Source organism: Coffea eugenioides, chromosome 7, assembly GCF_003713205.1.
Source record: "Coffea eugenioides isolate CCC68of chromosome 7, Ceug_1.0, whole genome shotgun sequence".
NCBI lineage: Eukaryota > Viridiplantae > Streptophyta > Magnoliopsida > Gentianales > Rubiaceae > Coffea > Coffea eugenioides.
Genome location: NC_040041.1, coordinates 2139317 through 2162446, shown reverse-complemented (window position 1 = coordinate 2162446; position 23130 = coordinate 2139317). Strand labels below are relative to the sequence as shown.

The 23130-nt window shown below is 36.5% G+C and overlaps 3 protein-coding genes across 3 annotated transcripts; 2 read left to right on the top strand and 1 right to left on the bottom strand.

Moving 5' to 3' along the window:
- Window positions 1-927: 927 nt before the first annotated feature.
- Window positions 928-10210, bottom strand: LOC113777949 (probable polyol transporter 6). The gene is made up of 4 exons (XM_027323187.1): window positions 9949-10210; window positions 9424-9509; window positions 2807-2966; window positions 928-2360 (listed from the first exon to the last, which is right to left on the bottom strand). Exons 1-4 carry the CDS (start codon window positions 10208-10210, stop codon window positions 928-930), a joined length of 1941 nt encoding a protein of 646 aa, XP_027178988.1.
- A 4185-nt stretch (window positions 10211-14395) lies between these two features.
- LOC113778562 (transcription repressor OFP7) lies at window positions 14396-15978 on the top strand. The gene has a single exon (XM_027324003.1). The coding sequence runs from the start codon at window positions 14403-14405 to the stop codon at window positions 15582-15584; it is 1182 nt and encodes a 393-aa protein (XP_027179804.1). The 5' UTR covers window positions 14396-14402; the 3' UTR covers window positions 15585-15978.
- A 4399-nt stretch (window positions 15979-20377) lies between these two features.
- On the top strand, window positions 20378-23081 carry LOC113778217 (outer envelope pore protein 24, chloroplastic-like). The gene is made up of 3 exons (XM_027323539.1): window positions 20378-20705; window positions 20829-21191; window positions 22790-23081. The coding sequence occupies exons 1-3, from the start codon at window positions 20505-20507 to the stop codon at window positions 22868-22870; spliced, it is 645 nt and encodes a 214-aa protein (XP_027179340.1). The 5' UTR covers window positions 20378-20504; the 3' UTR covers window positions 22871-23081.
- Window positions 23082-23130: the final 49 nt, after the last annotated feature.

Sequence of the window (23130 nt, the reverse complement as noted above, 5' to 3'; positions counted from 1 at the left end):
CTGGATTCAGAAAGAAATCAAGGATCGTTAGGAGTAGTAAATCGACAGGGTAGGTCTGGTGGGTTGAATTACAAGAGCTGGGCGGTGGATATGATATCCATCCATCAGCAAACAAAAGTCCAAGTTTTCGTTTCCCACTTGATTCAATTTTACTTGCGACAATTAACAACACAAAATTTTCCGACTGCTGTTTATTTATCCATGCTGCTTATGCCAATATTGACAATGGATATACACGACAGGAAGTAGGTGCTGGAACTGACAAATAGCTTTGGATAATCAGTTCCACGAGTCATCTCTGTCTGCCGAAAGAAAAAAAAAAGAAGATATCTAATCTAATGTGTGCGCACAGCAATTAATTTAATAATTGGGTCAATCATCTCCAGATTTAGGCAGAAAGTTTTTTTTTGGTCAATCTACTCAATGTAAACACGAAGCATATATGTCTTAGATTAATCGTACATGTTGAATGGAGTCAAAAGGATTGCGAAGAAAGATTCAAAAGATAGGAAGCGGGCGGTACTTTTAACCAGAAGAATTAGGCGCAAGAAGCAAATACTCCTTTCTTGATCAGTCGTTCTTGCCACTCAAAAGTCAGCCTGTCGGCAGCGGAATGCAAGCATCAACTTTAGTGTTTATCAACCGTATCTTCACAACATACAAGATCTTTCTGGGTTGGCAAACAGCTAATTTAAAGTCTGAAACAGGCAATCAATCCTTTTCTATGGATCTCGGAAAGCAACATTAGTGGTGCTGGTGCCGCAAAGCACCAAACACGATTACAGTACTAGTAGTAGTATATTCTTCAGGGTTTAGGAGTTCTTTTCCTTTTACATGCACAAAAATGTTAAACAGAACCTATGATGCTTGGATTGGAGTGGCAATAAACTCCCGGTTTAATAATTAATGGAGCAGTACATGTTATAATTAAGTATGTCCAGCTCCACTGCCAAGTTCCACCTCTTTGTCAGGCTTCTCTGCGGCGGCATGCGAAGGTGAGTTCCCTCGGCCGGGGCTGAAAAGGGCTTCAATATCTTCTAAGGCCTTTCCTCTGGTCTCAGGACAGAAGAAGTAAAAGAACAACCAAGCTGCAACTGACACTCCAGCAAACAGATAAAAGGCCCCTCCAATCGTAAGCGCTTCTGAAAGTGATAAAAACGTCATGCTCACCGTGGCATTCATAAATCTGTTCACGGCTACGCCAATTCCGGCCCCTTGTGCCCTTAACTTCAATGGGAAAATTTCAGAGCTATAAACCCATGTCACCGGTCCCAGTCCGAGATTGAAAAACATGACATAAGAATACGTTGCCACAAGACTTAGAACCAGTGCCCATGCGATTTGACGATCCCCAGAATGTTCAACTATAGTCAAGCAGGTTCCCAGTCCTGTTAATGCTAATATCATGCCGCCAACGCTTGCCAACAGGAGCTTTCTCCTCCCAACTCTGTCAACCATGAAGGTTGAAATTGTGATGCATGTCAGCTTTGTAAGCCCCACCCCAACCGTGGCGAGTAAGAGCTTTTTCTTTGCTCTGACTCCGGCTTTCTTGAAGATCCTCGGGCCGTACAATATGACTGCTTCAATCCCAGTAGCATGCTCGAAGAAATGAATTCCAACCGCCGCAATCAGAATCCAACGGACCGCCGGGGTTGGCCTGAGTAGTAGTTCCCTCCATACCCCTTCGCCGTGGGTGGCTTTTGTGCGTGGCAATTTAACAATATCATCGTTGCAATTTTCATCAATCCCGGCAGCCTTTTTTATGTCGCTTAATCGATATTCGGCTTCTTCAGGATCATTGGAGACTTTGTACAGAATCTTCTTGGCATCTCCTACGCGGCCTTGCATCACAAGCCATCTCGGAGACTCGGGCATTTTGAGAACGCCAATAGCCAAACAAAGAGATGGGACAGCTGCAAGCCCGAGCATTAGTCTCCAGTTAAGATGTAGAGGCAAGCCGGAGAGACTTATATTGGAGATATAACCGAGTAATATGCCAACGCTAATGCCAACTTCTGGCAGAGAAGAGAGAAATCCTCGGTAGGATGGAGACGATATCTCGGCAGAATAAACAGGTGCGATCATCAGCGCAAAGCCGACGCCTACACCAGCCGTGCACCTTCCTGCTAGTAGGACGCCGTAACTTGGACTGTACCCCATCACGATTGAGCCCAGCAGGAAAATCAGGGATGCTATAACGATCGTGTAACGCCGGCCGATTATGTCGGACGTTCTTCCGGCACAGAGAGAGCCGACCAAAGCACACATGTTTAGGATTCCGGCAACGACTTCCAGTTGTGATTCCTTGACATCGAATTCCTCTTTGATGAATATCATTGCTCCACTCATCACCCCGGTGTCTGAAATTTGCAAAACAAAGTTAATTCCCCTGTTGCAACTGCTGAGTAATGTTCCTTTGGGCTACTTTTCGGTGATGATCAGGTTAACAAATTAAATCACGGAATATGAAAAATATATCCTTAAAGGACAAACTATTTGAATTACATGTATATTATCATAAAAAGAAAAAAAAAATCTTAAAACTTCATTGTTCGTTCATTTCCATATTTGCACCGTATTCCTTTTTTCCCCCAGTACGTTGTGGATAAATTTAAACTTACAAACCACCACAATAAAGGAAAAAGACGCGCAAGCACGCAGACACCCAATCATAAGGCTGCATGATTGAGCAAAACAAAATGTTTGAATCTAATAACTAGTTAGTTATTCCAGAACAAGATGAAACACGAAGAATAAGCAAAAGAAAGGAAGAACAAAAGAGAAATCAAAATGAAACAAAACTAACCATAGCCAAAAATGATGGATATCATAGATGCAACTATTGCACATGCGCAAGCATGTGGATTAAGCTTTGAGCGGGTTTCCGGGATCCCATTCTCCGTCGACAAAGCCATGTTGAGGGGTGGTGATAATGGAATCCTTGATCCTGACTCCTGATTCCTCAGCTAATTAATTGCACGAGATTGTCAGCTCTTCAATAATAAAAAGAACTCGTGGGGTTTTTTCGTCTCGCCAGGCAACAACTAGCTACGTATGTGTGTGATAATCATTCACGTCCCTCGATCGTTACGCAATAAGAATCTAAGATACGGACTTTATATATACATACAACACACAGGGAACTAATTAAGATATAGCTCGAGCCGCTCTTATGGTAATTAAATAAGGCTACTGGTCATGAGCTGTTATATCACAGCCCAGATCAACAACGTATAGAAGCATGCATAAATATAACCCTCCCACCCACCAATAAGAGAAGGTACGGGGGGTTATATATATATATTTGCAGTTTTTTAGGCAGCAAAGTCTTTCTTTTCTTCTGGGAAAGTGTAATCCAATCCAAAATCGTAGGGAAAGGGGATCGGTAGGAACTAGGAAATAGTTATATACATACATATATATATAATAATTTGGTCGTGGAATGATCAGATCACCGCTCTTTCACACCCGAAAAGGAAGGAGAAAGGAAAACAGTTTTTGTTTTCCCCTCCTGTTCATTTGCGCAAATGAGTTGTCTTTTTTTTTATTGTATTCGTGAAAGAGATTCTCTTCGTTGACCAATTATTTCACGGATAAAGATAAGAACGAAGAGTTGCTTCCAAAAAAGAAAAATGATAATAATTATGGCAATCCGATAAATGTTAATTGAAAAAGGGCCGAATTGAATGCCGTTAAACTCAGCGTCTGACGCTCTGGCCTTTGACTCCAAAACTCCCCGTACCTGTCCATATTAAATCAGAAAATCATACTGCTGCTATATTATTATCGACTAACCTCATAATTAAACAAAAAACTTGGCGTGGTATTAAAAGATTCTAACGTCTCAAGCTCCAAAGACTGCATCCCACACTGAAATTATCCAAGACTCGAAATGATTGCTTCACATATCAAACCCCACAGAAAAAAACTACCAGGACCTTAAAACAACCGAAAAATCTTACAATACCTATAGGATATCTAGTAAACCAAATAACATCTAACAGACAAAGCATGTCCCAGTTTTTGCTGGATTATTTTGTTTATTTATCTGTTGTGAATGAAGGTAGCTAGGTTCCACTTAAAATATTGAAAATATTTATTGAGTAAAATTAGTCACAAGTGAGCCATCCTTTTCAGCATTAAGTTTAGGCGGGACTCACATACATAGATGGACGTGATAGGTCAACGAGCGCTCCGCCACCGAGAAGTGAAACGCGACCACACTGAAGTGAGGTCAATGGTCACCATGTGAAGGCCGATGCCGATGGGCAAGATCAATATGTGACTTGCCGATCAGAACAGTAGCATTTTCTTTGCCATTGGATTGTTAATTGCTGGAGTTTCTTTGCCTTAAGCAAAAAACTTAAGTTGAAGATAATAGAAACATAAGTGTTTAGACAATAATTATCCAATCTCAAAGATATTATTCACTGGAGACCACTGCAGCACACCACAAGATAAACAACATCTATATCTATATAAATTATAGAAGGAGTTTTTGGTTAGAAGCCTTCTTAGACCTCCAAACTCTCAAATCCCGTTTTGTGTATTTTTTTTAAATGCATTTCAATTCCTAAAATGTAATGAGTTGATTTCAAAATTTTGATTGAAGACTATATTTTCATCATTTCAAAATTTGAATTATTTCAAATTCTAACACCTTAATGATACACGCGACTAACATTTGAGACGTAAAAGTTGTTTTTCGATCCACGTATATTTTTTGTTATGTATTATTATCATAATCTAAATTACAAGAATGAATTTTTGTCTTTATCTCCAAGATTTACTTTGGTTTCTATATCTACCAGTATTCTGATACGGGCATTTATATATTGAAGGAAATAATAAATATTTATATAAAATATAAATGATGAAAAAATCAAAAGAAAAATGCCACTTTTGTATCAATTTATATGGAAGGGTGCTATCATAAACAAAGGCAAATTAAAAAAAATTAATAGAATATGTTATTTAACAATGGGCTACAATTTTTTTTCAATCAAAAAGAAAAACTATAGCCACATGTTAAAAATATAACAAAAAATAGAAAGAGAATTTTCCATTTATAGACTAAATATATGCATCTATGATCAATATCTTGTATCATGATGTCATTAGAATTTAGTGCAAAAGTGTACACGACAACTATTCTAAATCTAATATAAATCAAAATATTGTTATTATCACAATATCATTAAACAAGTTTCCAAAAAACTGGGAGAGCTTTTTTCTTTTGGTATCGCATTTATTATTTTAAACAAACAATCCCGCTTAGTCGTTGTATTTTAGATTTTCAGAATCTCGTTGAGGATGTAAGATGACAGTGATTCCTGACAACTCCCTTAAGCAAAACACTTAAGTTGAAGATAAGAGAAACATTAGTGTTTAGCCAATAATTATCCGCTCTTAAAGATATTATTCACTGCAGACCACAAGGTCGTTGCCAGTATAATTTTATTTTAAATAACTTTCAGCATGAAACTAAAGAATATTTATACACTTTTATATCCTTACTTTCATATATATCGATCGTGTAATCCATTTGTTTTGCTAAGTGTACGCACGAAAAAACTATTATTATTTTACTGATTTATCCGAAATTGGAATTTTTAGTGACTGATCAGTACTAGTTGAAAATTTTTATGGGTGGATTTTTGTGCTTTATTATTTCCTTTTTTGGGTTGAAAAATTCATAGTTGTGCTTTATCGTTGGAGACTAAACTTTAGTACTTTAATAAGAATCAAGATTAATTAAGGCTTCGTTTGATAAAATTAAAATTTGAAAACTGAAGTTTGAAATTTGAAGTCTGAATTCGTCAAGTTACTGAATTACTAAATATTAAATCTGATATATTTGAGTGTATATTACATTAAGTGATAAGTGCATAACTTATCACTTATTTTTCAGAGCAAATTTCGCTTACAAATTTTAGTGCCATTTAATTAATTCATATATTCTAATTTTTTTTATCAAACGTGTTTGAACATGTTAAAATCTGAACTCATTAAGTTTAAATATTAAATTGAGTAATTAGATATTGCCTCCTTAGAGGTGTCGAAGGCCTAATTTGATTTTTCTCATTTAAGTCATTCAAAGATTTTCGCTTCAAAATTGAAGTTACACCAAAGGTGGCGCGCAATTATGTCGTTGTCTCTAAATTTTACTTTTAATAGACCGTAGATGTTTCTATATATATATATACACACATATACATCTATGTATGTATGTATGTATGTATATGTCTTTTGGAGTGGCTCCTTTGTTCTTTTGCCTTTTTTTTTTAATTTTTTTTTGGGTTCAGACTTGGATATTTGTATTAGGTAAAAACTTGGATAGATCGGATCTTGTAGATTATGTGACCCGAATTTTATCACATTCTCATATCTTGTATCGGTAAGATTGTGTGACAAAATTTCAACTGTAGTCTGCAGAAACCGAATCTACTCCAGTGTTTGCCAATGCATTATTGCTGCCGAAGGCAATGAGTGAACAGAAGCGAGGGGTTCTTTTCATCTACTGTTACTGGTAAAAGCATACTCACTAATACTGGGATCACAAGATGTGTTCTCAAGTCGTTATTCACATTTCTACTTTTATAGTAGTCACTGGCTGAACCGTTAGTGGGGCACTTGAGTGGTAGAAGAATTTGTTGGTTTTTTATTGTGAAAGAAAGAAATCACTCGTAGTTTCAAGTCTCAATCTCACCATTTGTCCTTGTGTTCTCTTTCGAAAGTCACACCTACACGAAACAATGAATAATCAATCAATTAATAGTAAGTGGGAAATTTTTTTTCCTTCTTTTCGGGGGGTGTCGTCGAAGGATGGATAGTTTTGGCCTCTTTGCATTCTAACAAAAACAGGAGTGCCCAGTGAAAGTAATCAAACTGATAGCAACACCCAGAGTTTGCCTCGCATTTTGAAATGTACCTGTTTGGATTTTGGGAGTTTGTCTAAAACTTTACTGTAGAGCACTGTAGAAGTTTTTGAAAAAATTTTGTAGAAGTTTTTGTAAGGTGAAAAACTTTTTTGTAGAAGTTTTTGAAATGTTACTGTAGACGTTTTTTGGATTATTTTTAGAGGTATTTTTAAAACATATTTTTGAATATTTTATAATTTATAATTTATAATTTTTATACATTTATGCATTTATAATACATTTATAAATATTTAGAAATAAATATATTTATATATTTATATAAAAATATATAAATGTATTATATTATATATAATACGTAATATACATATATTTATAAATATATAAATGTATAATTAATATAAATTATAAATTATAAATGAATATTATATAAATGTATAAATTATAATTTATAAATGTATATGATGATTATGTATAAATGTATTAATATAATTAATATAAATGTATAAATGTATTAATATTATGTATAAATGTATAATTAATATTGTTTATAATTTATAATTTTTATTGTTTAAATATTTATATGCATTTATAATACATTTATAAATATTTATAAATAAATAAATATTTATAGTTTGGCAATACTTCCAACATTTTTCTAGATAGACTTTTAAGAAATTGCTCTGATTGGATTAGCTGTTTTTGAAAAATTTTATGTAGCCGTGTATATAAAAAAATTTTACTATAAAAATTTTTTGAAGTATTTGATATATTGTATGGATGAGATGTTTTTTGAGTTATTGTATATTACTGTAACATTGTATTTGAAAAACTTATTTTTGAAAAAATGGCCAATCCAAAAGGGGGTATTTGAAAAAAAAATATTAAACAGTTATGCACAAATTTCAGTACTAGACAAATTTGGATTTTAGTAGTTTTCGAGTGTATGAAGATATTGTCACACGATTGTCAAATGATACTTCCCAAATTTAAAAGTGAAACTGCCAACGATCTCCAAACGTTGTTGATCTAGGTAGTAAGATGGACCCTTGGGTTTAACTAGGGATGGCAACGGGACGGGGTTGGGGCGGGGGACCCCTCCCCCATCCCCTGTCCCACTGCCTACAAACTCCCCCCACCCCCGCCCCATCCCCGTCCCTCGCTCCTCCCGCCCCCTTTCCTCGTGGAGGCAATAAAAATTTGTTATATAATTTTATTATGGTTAAATTTTAGCAAATAATTAAGTACTAAAATATAAACACATCATCAAATTATTATTCATTGTAATTTTACAATTGAAACTTATAAAAACAATCAAATAAAATTTATTTGAATACAATCCAACACGATGAAATAAATATAACTAAAGTAGTCAAGTTTTCACTTTTGGCACAAATACAATCACTAATTCATTATTGTGCTTGTACTTTTTTTAAGAAAAAAATGTTATTGTATTAAGTGTAATTAGGGATTTAGTATAAATGTATTAGTAAATTTAGTATAACCAATTAATAATTCGTATTAGTACACATATATAATTATTAGTATAGTTAATAATATCAATTATATTATATATACTAATAGACATTATATAATACATATAACTAATAATATCATTATCATACGTTTGTAACTAATTAAATTATATATTATATATATATATATAATTATATACATATATATTTTATATATTTATTTTTTTAAAGCGGGTGGCGGGACGGGGGATGAGGCGGGGGTACACTCCCCCGCCCCCCCTCCCCCCGGTTTCTAAGCGGGGGGAAAAAAATTCCCCCTGCCCCCTGCCCCCGCCCCAACCCCCTCCCCATTAGCCCCCCGCCGGGCGGGTGCCCGTCCCCATTATCATCCCTAGGTTTAACTTATCCTATCCCACCTCAAACCCAATAGAGTCGTGCGGCTGCTTGCAGTAATAATAAGAGGATGTCATAAATTTTACTAATTTTTATTATCTAAGAAATTTAAGTTATAAACGGATAATTCTTTCATTCCTTACTTATCATCCATTCAATTGTATCAACCGATTTGCATATATGGTCATGGGCCAATTGGTTGAGGAGAGGAGAGGAGAGGATAGGACGGTTGCTTGATTCATTTCTCCCCTTTTCAATCCTCTAAGTCTACGCTTAGGATATAAACAAGTCTAATCAAATCATATATTTTTGTGTTCAAACTTATTTAGTTATTTTAATGGATTTGAAATTTTGTTTAAATTTAACTCATTTATTTGTCGAATCGAATTTGAAAATTTTTTTTATCGAATTCGAAAGTTATCGAACATAAAATACTGGTCAAATCCAACTTAATAAGTTGATAAACCAAATTCGAATAAACTCTTATCAAATTAAACTAGATTCGAATATCAAATAGTTTGATTTCTCTTCCACCAATAATATGTTTGCTTGCTCCAGAGTCCATGATTAAATACATCGACAAAACTTGGGTGCTACCGACACCACGCCATAGTTGACTCGTGTCACGTCGTTTTTTCCCCTTCAAAGTCCAATGGGATCCAGAGACTTTCACTCACAACTAAAAGACGAGAGGAGTCTAAGTCTAAACCATACAGTGCTGCTTCAATTCCGGCTACTTGCCAGTATCTAGAATTGAGACTACCTGTTTAATAAAAAAATATCATCATATCATTTTAACGGCTGGCTTTCTTGGTGCAATTGGATTAACGGCTGGCTTTCACACTTTGAAAGTTCCGGTGGCAATGAAGCCGCCGGGTATGGTTATTGCATGGCCAGCCGCGTCTGAATTTTTTTTTTTAAAAAAAACAAACAATCGACTTGGACTGTAAATGTGGTTTGAGATATTCCTCAAGGCTTCAGCTCATCACACACGTGGTCTTGATCATTAAAATGGCAAAGCAAATAAGGTTAAAATCTTAAGAATGGAACGGTGTTGGATTCCGAGGTTATGACCTCCTTGAGTATTGATCTAAATTTGTTAACCTGGTAACGGTGGAATTTCTATTTTCTGATAAATATACCATAAATTAATTTTATTGGGCACAAACGAAATATAAATCTTGTCAACATTTTACAATAACCGTAATCTTCAACTGCTTTAATGATCAATACTATCCATGTCCTAAGTAGTTGTTGTATTAAGTTCTTGGGATTTTCTTCGGTTGCCCCTTCAAGGAGAATCAACTTTTTGTGTTGCCATTCTCTAATAGAAAAGCCAGTTTCCTTCCACGCATCTTCAACTCTGCGTCTCAAGAACAAGACAACAATTTCTGGATTCCAACTGGATCGCCAAAAACCCACAATGTCGTGGACGGCAAGTCCTTGAGCGGTCAACTGGGGCATTAATGACATAGAAGATCAACAAATAGGCCTCTTGCCGACTTTCTGGACCTGAAACTTGGGCCCAAAGTTTTACTGCGGTGCCGATTGCTGATTACAGCCCCAAGTTTACCCTTGCAAGGATAAGTACATTATGCGACTAAACGTGCGTATTAACTTACTCAAAACCCAACTCAGTTGTCAGGCAAGTTAGCCAATTGAATCGTCTTTAGTTCAACTATCTAGCCTTTTTGGTTCTGCTGTCCGGCTGTCAGGTTTAGATTTTTACTTCTTTGATTTTTAGTTTTTTTTTCTTCTCTTACTTTTTTCAAATTCTAACTGTGAGACACAAGATTTGAATCCTGAATCTCAATGGAGAGGACTCTCGATTCGAATCCTGAATCTCAGCGAAGATGACTCCCTAACCAGCAGGTTTCTAGTGATTTCTTTAAATGTTCTTAACTAGTACTTTTTTGATTCCATTGAAAGTGTTATACTTTTTATTTTCAAATGTCTCAATATATTGTCCAAAAGATTAGGTGTTAAATCATGTACGATCACAACAGGCGAGAAATGAATTTCCTACCTCCAAAAGCCAACTTCATAACGTTTACTCATTTATTTATCCGAAATAAAAAGAAGATAGAAAAGGGAAGGATAATTTTGTGCATGGATGATTTTGTTCCCTAGGATCCCAACCCCAACCTTTTGAGATTGCTTCTACAAATGGCTTCCGTTTTCTGTGGGTCTCCACAGGAAAAAGCTCTACATCTACATTCTCCGTCCACAAAAGTCTAGCTGCTTTCCTCGCGTCCGATTCATAATTTTAGTATTACCTTAGCCAGATACCAAAAATTTCAGTCTTCTCCGAGCAGGTAAAAATCATTTTCAATAGTTGGAAATTGCTTTATATGCAAGGCCATGCATCCCGATATAATCATTTTGTTTCTGTTTTCCCCTGATAAGCGTGAGATTAATTTCGGGTACGTTAATAATAACAAAAAAAAATCATTCCAAGAACAAAACAGTCGCAGCGGCGCCGGGGACGGGGAGCTGCATTTGATAAGATGACGATGATTAATAGATGGTAGAAACAAAAGGTTGCTTTTTTAGCTTTTCACCATCCAACTCTGCTTTATTAGTCTCTCTGAAAGGGGGAGACAAAAAAAAAATGGAAAAGCAAATAAACAATCATAGGTTTAATTATTTCTCCAGCATATCATCCTCATCTTTGACAGTATGTTGGACAGCTGCAATTTTTTTCCCTCACACGTTTTTAAAAAAAAAAAAAAAAAAACCACCCATTGCATTCTTGCACTTACGTCAAGTTCTGAACATGTCTACCATATTGAGTAGCAAAATGTTGAGTATTATACTATCATTCGACATAGTATTCTGTTGAATCAAGGAAATTTTCAATAATATAAAGCAAACTTTACAAAACTTACAATAGAATGGTATATTAATTTGGATTACCAACAAGTCCTTGTGTGTAAAGAATTAATCTGCCCGTAAATTTTCAGTTCATCTGCCGACTGCCACGAAGCAGCTGTTGCTTAGGAGGTATTAGAAGAAAGACAGCAACATCAGAAGAAGTGAAGAACAGGAAATCCGTTTTTGTTTACTTTTAAGTCGTCGGCCAATTTTTTTTTTTTTTTTTTAAGAAAGACTTGATGCCTTAGAAAAAGAAGAAGAAAAGGGGCGAGCAAACTGTAATTTGATTATATTGAGATAAAAAAACTATACAAATGCGAGCAAAAACTCGATTTGGCTATACAATTAGTGCACGTAGCACTGAGGAACTAATTAGTAGTTCTTCATCTTGTATTATGTCTAATGCATAAGAATTAATCTTGGAACATATATATGATTCTTATCTCCACTTACTTAATAAAAGGAATAAAAGGAGCACGTTTGAAACAACAAACTCAAGTAATAAATGTCTTCCACCGATGCAGCTATCCTAATGTCCGGAGGAGTTTTCAAAGTTGATGGTTCAGACCTAAGCTGCATCAGTTGGGTTGGGATCAATTACAGAGGAAACTGGTGTTCTGCATTTTTAATTGTCAAGCAGTCAGTCCAACCTCACACCTTTGCGTGATGCAATGAAGTCTAGGAATTCAAAATTTGAACATTGGGGTAAATGAAATCAGGTGAATTAGGACGCTGTTATAAAGTTGAATATAATGTGTTGTTATCCTTTTACAGAGTCTTGTGGTCGATTGCTATTTGCTACTCACTGCCGTACGAGCACACGCGCCTCCTCTTGGGTGTTTTGTCGCCTCTTTATTGACTTTTCCCCACAATTATGCTTCAAAAGAATAATTTCTTTTAGGCCAGAAGGCAGCAACATTCGACTTCCACATGTAATCTCCAACCAGCTTCTTGAGAATTACCTTGTCCCCTTCAGATTTCACCTGTCTTTGGGATATGACAGATATTCTTGCAAGGAAAGTCGCCAATCGGCTGTAGAATTGGGCTTGTGTCGATCCATTTTCTCCTTGGAGACAGCAAGTGTTTTTTTTTATTTCTTTCGGCTGCCTCTCCGAGTGCATGTATATTCAATATTTGTCTCCAAATGTATATTTAAGGATCCTTAAAAGAAAAATGTATATTTAAGGATACAAAGTGCATCGTTAGTCACCAAACCTTTTTAAAATTTTGTTTAATTCATTATACTATTTTTTATGTCCAATGATCCATTATACTCTTAAAAGTATTTAATAGGATCATTGTGTGTATTTTATTGGTCAAGTGCAAGGGTATTTTTGTCACTCTATAGAAAAAAAAAGTATGATAAGTTAAAAGCAAATAAAATTTTAGATCAGAAGTTAGTGACCTTTGGCACGCTTTTTTGGAGAATTATTTTGAAACTAAAGCAGAATATAAGGACAAAGAAATTTCTTAGTAACAAGCTATAACACAGGATTAGCAAGAAAATAACTTGACTAAAAAACTATATAAAAAAAAAAAAACTATGAGCTCTAAGGAAATATTTCCTTTTCTAATAAGACATTTTTCTATTATTTTTCTTTTTCCATTCACAAGTGCAATATTTTCCCAAATGTTTTCTCGTGTTTCTTCTTGAACTTTTTCTTTCTATTTTTTTTTTATGTCAATCCAATCATTTTCTTGCTAAAATATTTCTATTATATTTTCACATGATTTAGGTATGCAATGATAACTCGTGCTATAACTCTTTTTGTTGAGAAAATTATTTTTCTATTTATTGTTCTTCAATTTCAAAAACAAGTCCAACTTTGAAGTGTAGCGTGCCAAAAAGGTAAAAGTATTTTCTTAACACAATTAAAACAAATCTTTCATCTCCTCTTATATGATAAAAATAGATAAAAACATCCTCTCTACCAATTAAGAAGAAAAAATAAATGCCATCAAAGTGAACCAAAAATGTCAAAATATTTAAGACCATTCATAATGATATAAATTTTGAATTCAAATTAGCACAATCTATTTTCACCAAAAAAAGGCCATTTTTTTTTATTGAAAAAGTTTCTATTAGACCCCATAAGTACTATGGACTTTTTTTCACATATCTAAATAGAATGCGAACAATTTCGTGGCCGTATTTTATGATTTACATGAAATCACATTAATAGGCTAGTCAAGCGTGCATGCAGTGGCAGATTGCTCACTTATTAGTCACTTACCAACAAAAGGAAGAATCTATTTGACAAACAACGAAGCTGATTTCGCCTCCGCTCAGCGGAGAGACCAGTGAATACTGAAATAGGCGCGATGTATATTGTATAGCGAAGGTGATGGATTATTTTGCTTTTAGTAATCCAACAAAAACGTATGCTGCTGGTATTATTCTCTGCCAAAAATAAAATTCTTTATTGATCCAGGGTGCACTGGCGTATAGTAAGCATAATAATAATAAAAAAAAAATCAAACCAATAAATTCATGTTCTCAGCAAAAAAAAAAAAAAAAAAGCATTTTAAAACAATGGTTTGTTTCTCAATCATGCAATCATGTTCTCAGCAAATCCCTGTAACTTCTATGTTTATTTATTTATTTTTAAATTTTTTATATATTTGCAACTAAAACACGCTCCATACTCCCTATATAAACACCATCTTCATCTTCAAACAGTTCACATTTTGACACTTTCGCAGGCATTTCTCTACTCACGGTTCCCAGACGACTAATCTCCACCATCCCCCACCCCTCCCAACCCCAACCCAATTTCCATCCATGGCCAGCAAGAGCTTTAAGCTTCGTGTCTCCAAACTCGTCACCACAACCTTCCACTCTTGTCGCTCTAAAGACGCCTCCACTCTCCCACATGATCCTGTCCCTACATTCTTCCGACTTTCCCCAGTCAACCCCAACTTCCTCACCATTGATCATTACACAAACCCTCCTAAGAGCTCCGGCTCATCGTCCGTCACACGCCACGTGTCCTCCGCTTTCTCATCCATCGGCTGTGGCTTCGCCTCAATGAAGCCCGCTGCAATTAAACACTCCGACGACGGCCGCACCAGATCATCGTCGCAACAAGAATTCAGCTGGGAGCAAGAAGAGAAATGGCACGTTGTAGCTAAGATCTACGACGACAAACATCAGACCCCTCGTCGAAAGATATACAACTCCTGCGCTTCCGGCGACTCCGACCAAGACAAGAAAATATTAGCCTTACCACCGCCACCTCCGCCATCTAAAAAGAAACGACGAGGGAAGAAGAAAAGAGCTCCTCCAGCTAGACTCCGAGCGAGCACCTCCTCAGCTGAAAGTGGGCTTTTCAGCAGCGAAGGTGGTGAAGTAATATTAGACGAAGAAGAAGAAGAAGAAGAGAGCATGATAGAGACTGAAACCCTGATATCTTCTTGGAGAAGTTTCTCTACCGATGATTCCTCCTCGGAATTCAACCCAAATCTCGAAACCATTCGCGAGACCCCTTTGCCCATTACAAGGCGTCACAAGCGGACTAGCAAGAAAAAGAACAAAAAGCACTCGACGAAACGCGGAGTATCGAGGTCGACGACCATTTACAGGCCGTCTTCGGTGTCGTCAGCGGCGGAGAACGAGTCACCGGCGAGGTTGTCGGTGTTCAAAAAGCTGATACCATGTAGCGTGGATGGGAAGGTGAAGGAGAGCTTTGCAATCGTGAAGAAGAGTGAGGACCCTTACGAGGATTTTAAGAGGTCAATGATGGAGATGATATTGGAGAAGCAGATGTTTGAGGAGAGAGATTTGGAGCAGCTGCTGCAGTGTTTTTTGTCGTTGAATTCGAGGCATTATCATGGGCTGATCATTGAGGTGTTTGCTGAGATTTGGGAGGCGATGTTTTGTGCTAGTGATGATCAGCGGAGTTCCAATCGTCATCGTCGTGGTGGTGGTGTTAATTCAAGAAATACAAACAACCTTCGAGTTTGAGCTGGTTAGTTGGCGTAGCTATATCACCCTTTGAACCGAGGTTTAAATAGTATCACTAGCTAGTAGCTACTTGTTTGATGCCAGCTTACGCTGCTAAATTACCTTCTATTCCCAGGTATTAGTATGTATAATTTCTATTTAACCTTAGTTCTCATTAATCTAGTCCAAGTTCCATTTCTGCTTCGCAGCTAGCCAGAATTTAACCAAGTTCAGGTGTGCTTGATTAGGGCCTGTTTGTTCTTCTTTTCATGCTTATTGCATGCACCAACCAGGAAGAAAAGTCAATTACGGACAAATACAGCACAACATTATATATTGCGGATTGCAGGACGCATAGACCGTGAGAAAACCCCAAAAACAGTTTCTGTAGGGTACATTTTAATGTGCAAGCCATGAATGCCCAGTCAAATCTAGGGAAACAATTGCAAAATATAGCCTTTTTTTTTTCCTGGAGGAAAAATTCGACTACTGAATGACGAATGATAGCAGGAAGTCAAACTCCATCTTCGCCTTTTGATGCATGAACAAAAAGCGTGCTTCATTGGTGTTGGTATTGAGTATCTCATGCGAGGGACTACTTTATGACGAAGAAATGCAGTGCATAGCCACTTTTTTAGCTTAATTTTGGGATGAAATTGAGTAGTAGTAATCATTGTTGAACAACGGAAAGGAATATGAACATGACAGTCTCTTAGCTAGATTTATGGCAGTCAAGCATGGAGCGCTGAACGCTCGAGGTTTCCTCGAAGTACTTTGAGACACTAAAATGATTGGAGTGCCTGTTGATTATTGAAACTGGGACAAATATATATGGTTGGGAGTTGGGGTTGGACATAATTGGGTGCGGTTAATCCATCTTTTTCTTTTTTTAAGTGTAAGCGGGATATTTCGAACACGGATTTTTCACTTACACTCCTTCCTTCAATACCATTCAATCCCATTCATTCCCCCAATTAGTACGTTTGAATAGCAAATTATTTAAAATAATATATGTAATAATTACTCTAGTACTTTGCAGGAAGTTATGTATGTGTTTGCGATTGAAAATTGTGTTTTTGATACAAACAAAAATAACTTGGAATAATTTTACAATCTAAACACAGTTGGTGTATTTATCCACAAAAACAACAATGGGACTGTTTGGACAGAAGATTAATTAAAACATAATTTAAAATAATTATTTTAATACTTTTTGTAATGTGGTGTGTGTGAGATAAAAAAAATAATTGATGAAATAAAAAGTTGATTAGAAAATATATTTGTGATGCAAATAAAATAATATTTGAAATAATCCTCTGTTTGGATTGATCTATTTTTCAAAAACAAGTTTTTCAAATATAATACTACAGTAATATATAAACAAAAACAACTAAAAAAACATCTCATTCATACAATATATCAAATAATATTAATAGTAAAAGTTTTTCATATACACTACTGTTACAGTAAAATATTTCAAAAACAACTAATCCAAACGAAGCATTGTCCAAAATTAACATTTATACTACCATCACTAGAAGACAGAGCATAAGTAACATTCATACTACCATCACTAAAAAGTGGTTAGGAGTATAAGAAAGGAAGCAGAGCAAGTCTTGGTCATAGATGATTATAGGTGTGGGAGAGACCAAAGTTGGATTCCAAAAGTATTAAAGAAAACAAAAGAATTAAAAAGAAAGGAGTAAAGATAGAAGCGGACCATCATTAATCATTTCCATGTGCAAAGAAATGATAGCAGTACTTCGCCAGGCTGCAAGCTTCTTAGAATTATCACTGCTGGTGAGTTCTACTCATCCTCAATTAGCAGTAACATTTACCTTCTCTTTAGTTTACCCATGGCTTTCGTCAAGAATGCAACTAGGCCCCAGTTGGCTTTTGTTTTCTCCTCATCCCACAGTAAAGCTTTTCGAATCGCTTTGGTTTGAGGTTGATACCAATTAACAATTATTCTTTTACTTCATTGGTGTCCACAAATAAAACGTACGCACCAGTAGATAGGGTCCCTGTTTGGCAGTGCAATATTTCAAAGCGCATATGCTTTTAGACAAATTAATACCGACTTAAGAACAGTATCTGACCATGGTCTACGTGACAACTTCATCTGGCCCTTATTCTACGGATTTTGCCTTGTTTGTCCATTTGTCCTTGTACCCTCAATTCACTGCTCTTTTTCCTTCTTTTTTTTTTTTTTTTGACAGTAAGATTTTGTGTCACCAATGGTTCCTCCGACGGGTCACATCTTGTTGGTCAAGGAACATGGAAGACAAAGATCATGTCAAATATTTTTTCTCGTCTTGGCATTAATTTCTGATTCTGTCCCAATGCGGTTGAAAACATGTACGCCAACTATAACTATTGTATGACTATTGTTCTGTTTTTATATGATTTAGTATATACTCAACAAGGTATAATAATTAATGTGCGAATCCCTATTTATACACATCAATTCAATTGATAAAAATAACAGATTCTTTCTCGGGAAATGAATATAGAGCATGATAGTATATGAATAGTGAATATTCAAAGAAGATTTAGCTCTGAGGAATAAGCAAGCATATGTTCTTTTCTCAAAGTATCTGAAGGCTTTCCTGTAAAAGTCATCCCTCAGTGCAAACACTCTAAAAAGAATAACTATCAAGGTACTTTTAGCAAACCAAACATTCAAACGGGAGAGTTGGATCTCGACTTGTTTTATATGATCAGGTTCTCAACGTTTCCTAAATGTATAACGTGCCTCAATTGGACTTTTGGAACGTAGTTTAATTATTCTTTAAAAGTAGATGCTAATGCTAAAATGCAGGCCCTTGAATGAAGAAGAACATACATAGAAGCAAGCACAAGGCTTCGTTTGAAAGAGCAAAAAGAACGCTTTTTTTTTTTTGGCTTTCATTCTTTCCTGCAGTCAAACAAAACATTGCAGATGATAAATTATCCTTGTTGCATTATATTGACCAAATTACAACTAGTTACCTCTGTTTCCAATACATATGAATATATATAACTCCAATTCTCCATATATACAAGCAATCGGAAGTACAACAAAAGGAGGGGATAAAGCCAAGGTGCCTAAATATGAACGGGAGGGATGGTTTAGCAGCCAAATACACAAAAAATCCTGGTGGAAACTGAACAACTCTCAGTTTATCCCATACCGTCCAAAAGACGTAACCTAAGAGGCCAGTACCTAAACTTATCCCGTCGAATGTCCTGTAAAAATCACCTTATCATCCCAAAAACAAGAAAGGGAAGCCCGTGAAAGCATTTTCATAACCGGCGAACTTCTTGCTTTCCCGAGTTTCATCATCTTCGCAAAACATGTCAAACGCTTTGTTGGATTACATCAGTATCAGTCTCAGGTGAAAAAAAATTCTGCAAGTGGTCATTGTGGGACTGAACCTAACAGTAAAAGTCGAGGGATAGACACTACTAGCACTTGACAATTGTGTCTCATTGGCGTGCTGATTCCGTATAGGCCACTCAAGAGGATTATTACCTTTTACCCTTTTTAAGGTGTAAAACTGTACCCGTCACTGGACCACCGTAAATATTTTCTATCTGCAGGTTTTTGCAAGAATCCATTTTGCTCCAACTGGTAAAATTTAGTGAGTGTCACACTCGCAAGGTATCAGAGATTCTTTTTCTCTTCTTAGGAAACTGACTGAAAACGGAGCTCAGCTTTCTACAGAAACAAAAAAATTTACAGCTTTCTGTTCATATGTTTTGCTTTCTTTTCGGGTAGCGTATGCATATTTACAAGCTCCAGATCTTTTATCTATCGGATTCACAATCTGGGTTCTGGGGAGTCCGGTTTTAGCTCCCTCTAGATTGCTTTGATTGTTATACTAGTAGTGAGTCAGCTGGCTAGCAGACACATTGAGCGCTCGTCGTCTCCGCAATCTCGAGGGGTTCGTCGCAATTGGCCGTTGGATCAGTATTGTTTTGTCATGCATCGATCCTGGCAAGAATAATTAGGGATTCAACACTTTTGGATGAGGATTGAGGATCCCCCCAGTGACCATTCCTTTTTGCTTTGGGTCGTGAACCAAGAAGAGAAACATCAGTTCCTTCAAGAAAGAAAAAAAAAAAAAAAGGAAGAGAAACATCAGTACCCCAAACCAGACAAAATGTTGAACTGTGTGATTACTATGAGCTTCTACTACTAGGACAAACAAACATTATGTTTTTTCGTCTTTCTTTGTTCTCGTTTGGGCAACAGTCAAAATAAGTGCTGTCAATTAAGCATTTTGGTTTTCTTGATGCCAAATACAATATGAGAAGAGAAGTTCTACTGTATTTAATGGACAAATGATATATTATTATGATGTGGTGTAAATTTTAGCGTCACACGACAGATTGAAGTTATCTCCAATGGACCTAACCATATATAGTTCTTCGTCTTAGTTCTAATTTGTCGAGTCCTCGTATCCTCAATCTTCTTTCGCCTTTCTATTTTCCTTTTTTTCCCTTTCCCCACCTCAATCTAGCTACGTTGGATCCCAATCCGCAAGCAAAATATAAGTGTTGAGTTGCGGAGCTGACACTACTATAAAGCCTTACTGTCCAGCTATCCTTTTAAGCCCACTCTGGAGGATCTTACGATCCAATAAAACAATTAGGCAAAAGGCCCAATACGTCCACACAGCTCAATTGGACGATGAAAGGGATTGCATATCAACTAAAAACAACAAAACAAAAGTCAAAAGACAGCCGGACTCACCGAATCCATATCCGCCTCTAGTCTGTGGTGTAAATTTTTTTTTTTTTTTAAATATTAAAAACCTTTCCCTCGTTCCCTCCACCACCGCCCCTAAAAAACCCCAACAACCATAAATGGATCCCCGCAAAATCCACTCGCCCGCCTCAATTCCTCCGTAAATATTTCCGCCCAGAAAAATTAGGAAAAGAAAAAAAAAAAGGAAAATGATAAAAGCCGCGCTCAATGGACACTACGGTAGCGACGTCACTGGCGCCGTCGGCACTGTCACCCTCGACGGCGGCGACGTGAAACTCAAAGCTTCCATCACCGACGCCTGCTTCGTCAATGGACCTTCCTTGAACGGCCTCACTCTCTCCGTTGAGAAGCCTGCATCCTTCACCATCGACTACAACTTCCCTAATAAAGTACGTCTCTAACAATAGCCTAACTACTGATTTCTAATTTCCGCTCTTTTTTTTTCCTTTTTTTTCCCTTTGTTTTAATGACGAAAGAATTCTCTTTTTGATTGTGTATGTATAATGTTTAAGGACGTGAGGTTTCAATTTATGAATACGGTGAGGGTAATGGAGAGGCCGTTGAACTTGACGTACACGCACTGGAAGGGGGAGAATCGGACGGCATTGGATGGGACTTTTCTGATAGACTCGGCTAACAAGGTTTCTGCTTGTTATGGTTTTCATTCGGATAATGATTGCATGTTGAAGTACAGTTATACTCATGACGGCTTGACTACTGTGGAGCCCAGCTATGATTTCGGGAAGAATGCGTGGGATTTTGCTGTTTCCCGTAGGATTTACGGGAATGATGTGGTTAGAGCTTCCTATCGGAGCTCCACTAAGGTGTTGGGATTGGACTGGACCAGGACTTCTAGCTTAAACGGGAGTTTTAAGGTATGTTACTTCTATTTGCATAAATTTCTGTCCTTGTTTAATTGTCGTTGGCATGCTTTTATGTGTTAGTTTCAATTTTTCTAGTCAGGTTCTTTGTTTTCAAGTTTTCCGTCGCTGTAATGATGGGAAATGAGTAAACTTGTGGTTAAGGAACTGGTGTTATGTTATTCTTTCATGGTGAAAATTGTATTTGGCTTTATAGACGAGGAGAGTTGTGTTTTTCGGGTTTTGTTTTGTCACCATGTATATTGATTAGCAGTGTTGCCAAGTCCAGGTACTTCGTCAATTTGAAAAATTTATGCCAACTATGTTTGACTGATGCTACTTCGGTATGTGCTGTCTAAACTGCTTTTCTGTCATGTGTTTGCCTTTACTTAGAAATCATGCAAATGAAGTTAGTGGTAGATAATAACCCTAATACATTATCGTTGGATCAGGTATTAAACTGTATAGTATGGTAGACCCTTTTGTATCTAGTGTTTATATTCAATTAATCGTATTACAACTAGTATATTTCCAACTTGAAATTTGTATTTGAATGCCTTTGCTGGCTTAATGTACAACTGGAGAAGCAATTGAATTGGTGATGCCAACACGGCATTTTGGTTAGAGATTAGTTGAGCTCCACCTTTTTAGTTTTAGAAGAAGGAAAGAACTTGGGTTTGGGTCACCTATAAACTACCAAGCCATGCGTGGAATCAATTTCAAATAGAAGCTTGCTAGGATAGCATACAACTTAGCTGGCAATCTTTGGCTCTCTCTGACTAAGAGTAAGTGTATCAGCTCATTTTCCAATTTGACACTGACTATTTCGGGAATAGATTTTCACATATTGCCTGAACTGGGACTCGCTCAAATTCATATTCTCAGTCTCGTACCCTCATCAGCTGTGTATATGTGCTTTGATCATTGAATTGTTCCAGATATTCTTTTTTTCTGCAAGCTTTCACGAAATATTTGGGCCTTTGTATGATAATGCTTGTAAATCTTTGAAAGGTCAACAGGTTCCTTTTTTTTTTTTTGGGGTTCAGAATACTTCTAAAAGTCTTTCCGGTTTCAGCCTTAGCTGATTAAGTAGACGGGACCATTTCAGATAAGAATGTTAAGATGATTTGAAGACGGGACCATTTCAGATTTTCTCGACGTTAAAGTTAGAAAATCTGGGCCAGATTATTACTGTTACTGAAGATCATTTTCAATCTGAGCAGGTTTCTTTGTGAGGCTGCTTAAGATATAACGATGCAAGTAAAACTCCTGATATGGCTTTTCGTCAAAGCTGCATTTTGTGTTTCTTTTGCTTAAGCATATTCTATGATCAAATTTGTGACAACGATAAGTGTATAAGATTGGTTTCTTTCTCCCAAGTCATCAATTTTAGTTCCCATTTTATGTTTTGGAGATATCAATTGACTCAAGGACTCTCTTGATTTTGCATTTGAAGTCCTGAATTTGCATTTCGCGTGCTAGCCTGACAATTTGGATTTCCCTTCTAACACAATATCTTTATTGCTTTTACTGTATTGTTCCTAAGTGTAATTAAACGTGTCTAATGTGTCAGCACCTGATTGCTTTTCTTTTCCCTCTGATTATGTTGTCAGATATCTGCAGCTGTGAACTTGGCTGAGGAGTCGAAAATTCCAACATTAAGTGCTGAAAGCACCCTGAATTTCGATCTGTAAAATTTCTGTTTGAACAGCCTGTGCAGCATATAGATAGTCCATACAATTGGCTACTGTTTCAGCTCATTCTTATACTTGATCTGTATCAGAAGTTTTAAGTTTTGCCTTTCCATATACCGCCATAGCAACACAAAGCAGGAAGTCGGAAAGTCTTTCAAAAAATGGCCGTCTTTACAATTGTGGCATGACTTGAGGCATGCTCCTTCGTTTAATTCAATCGTGATTGTTAAGCAAGAATGCATAACAAAATGATGTTCAGA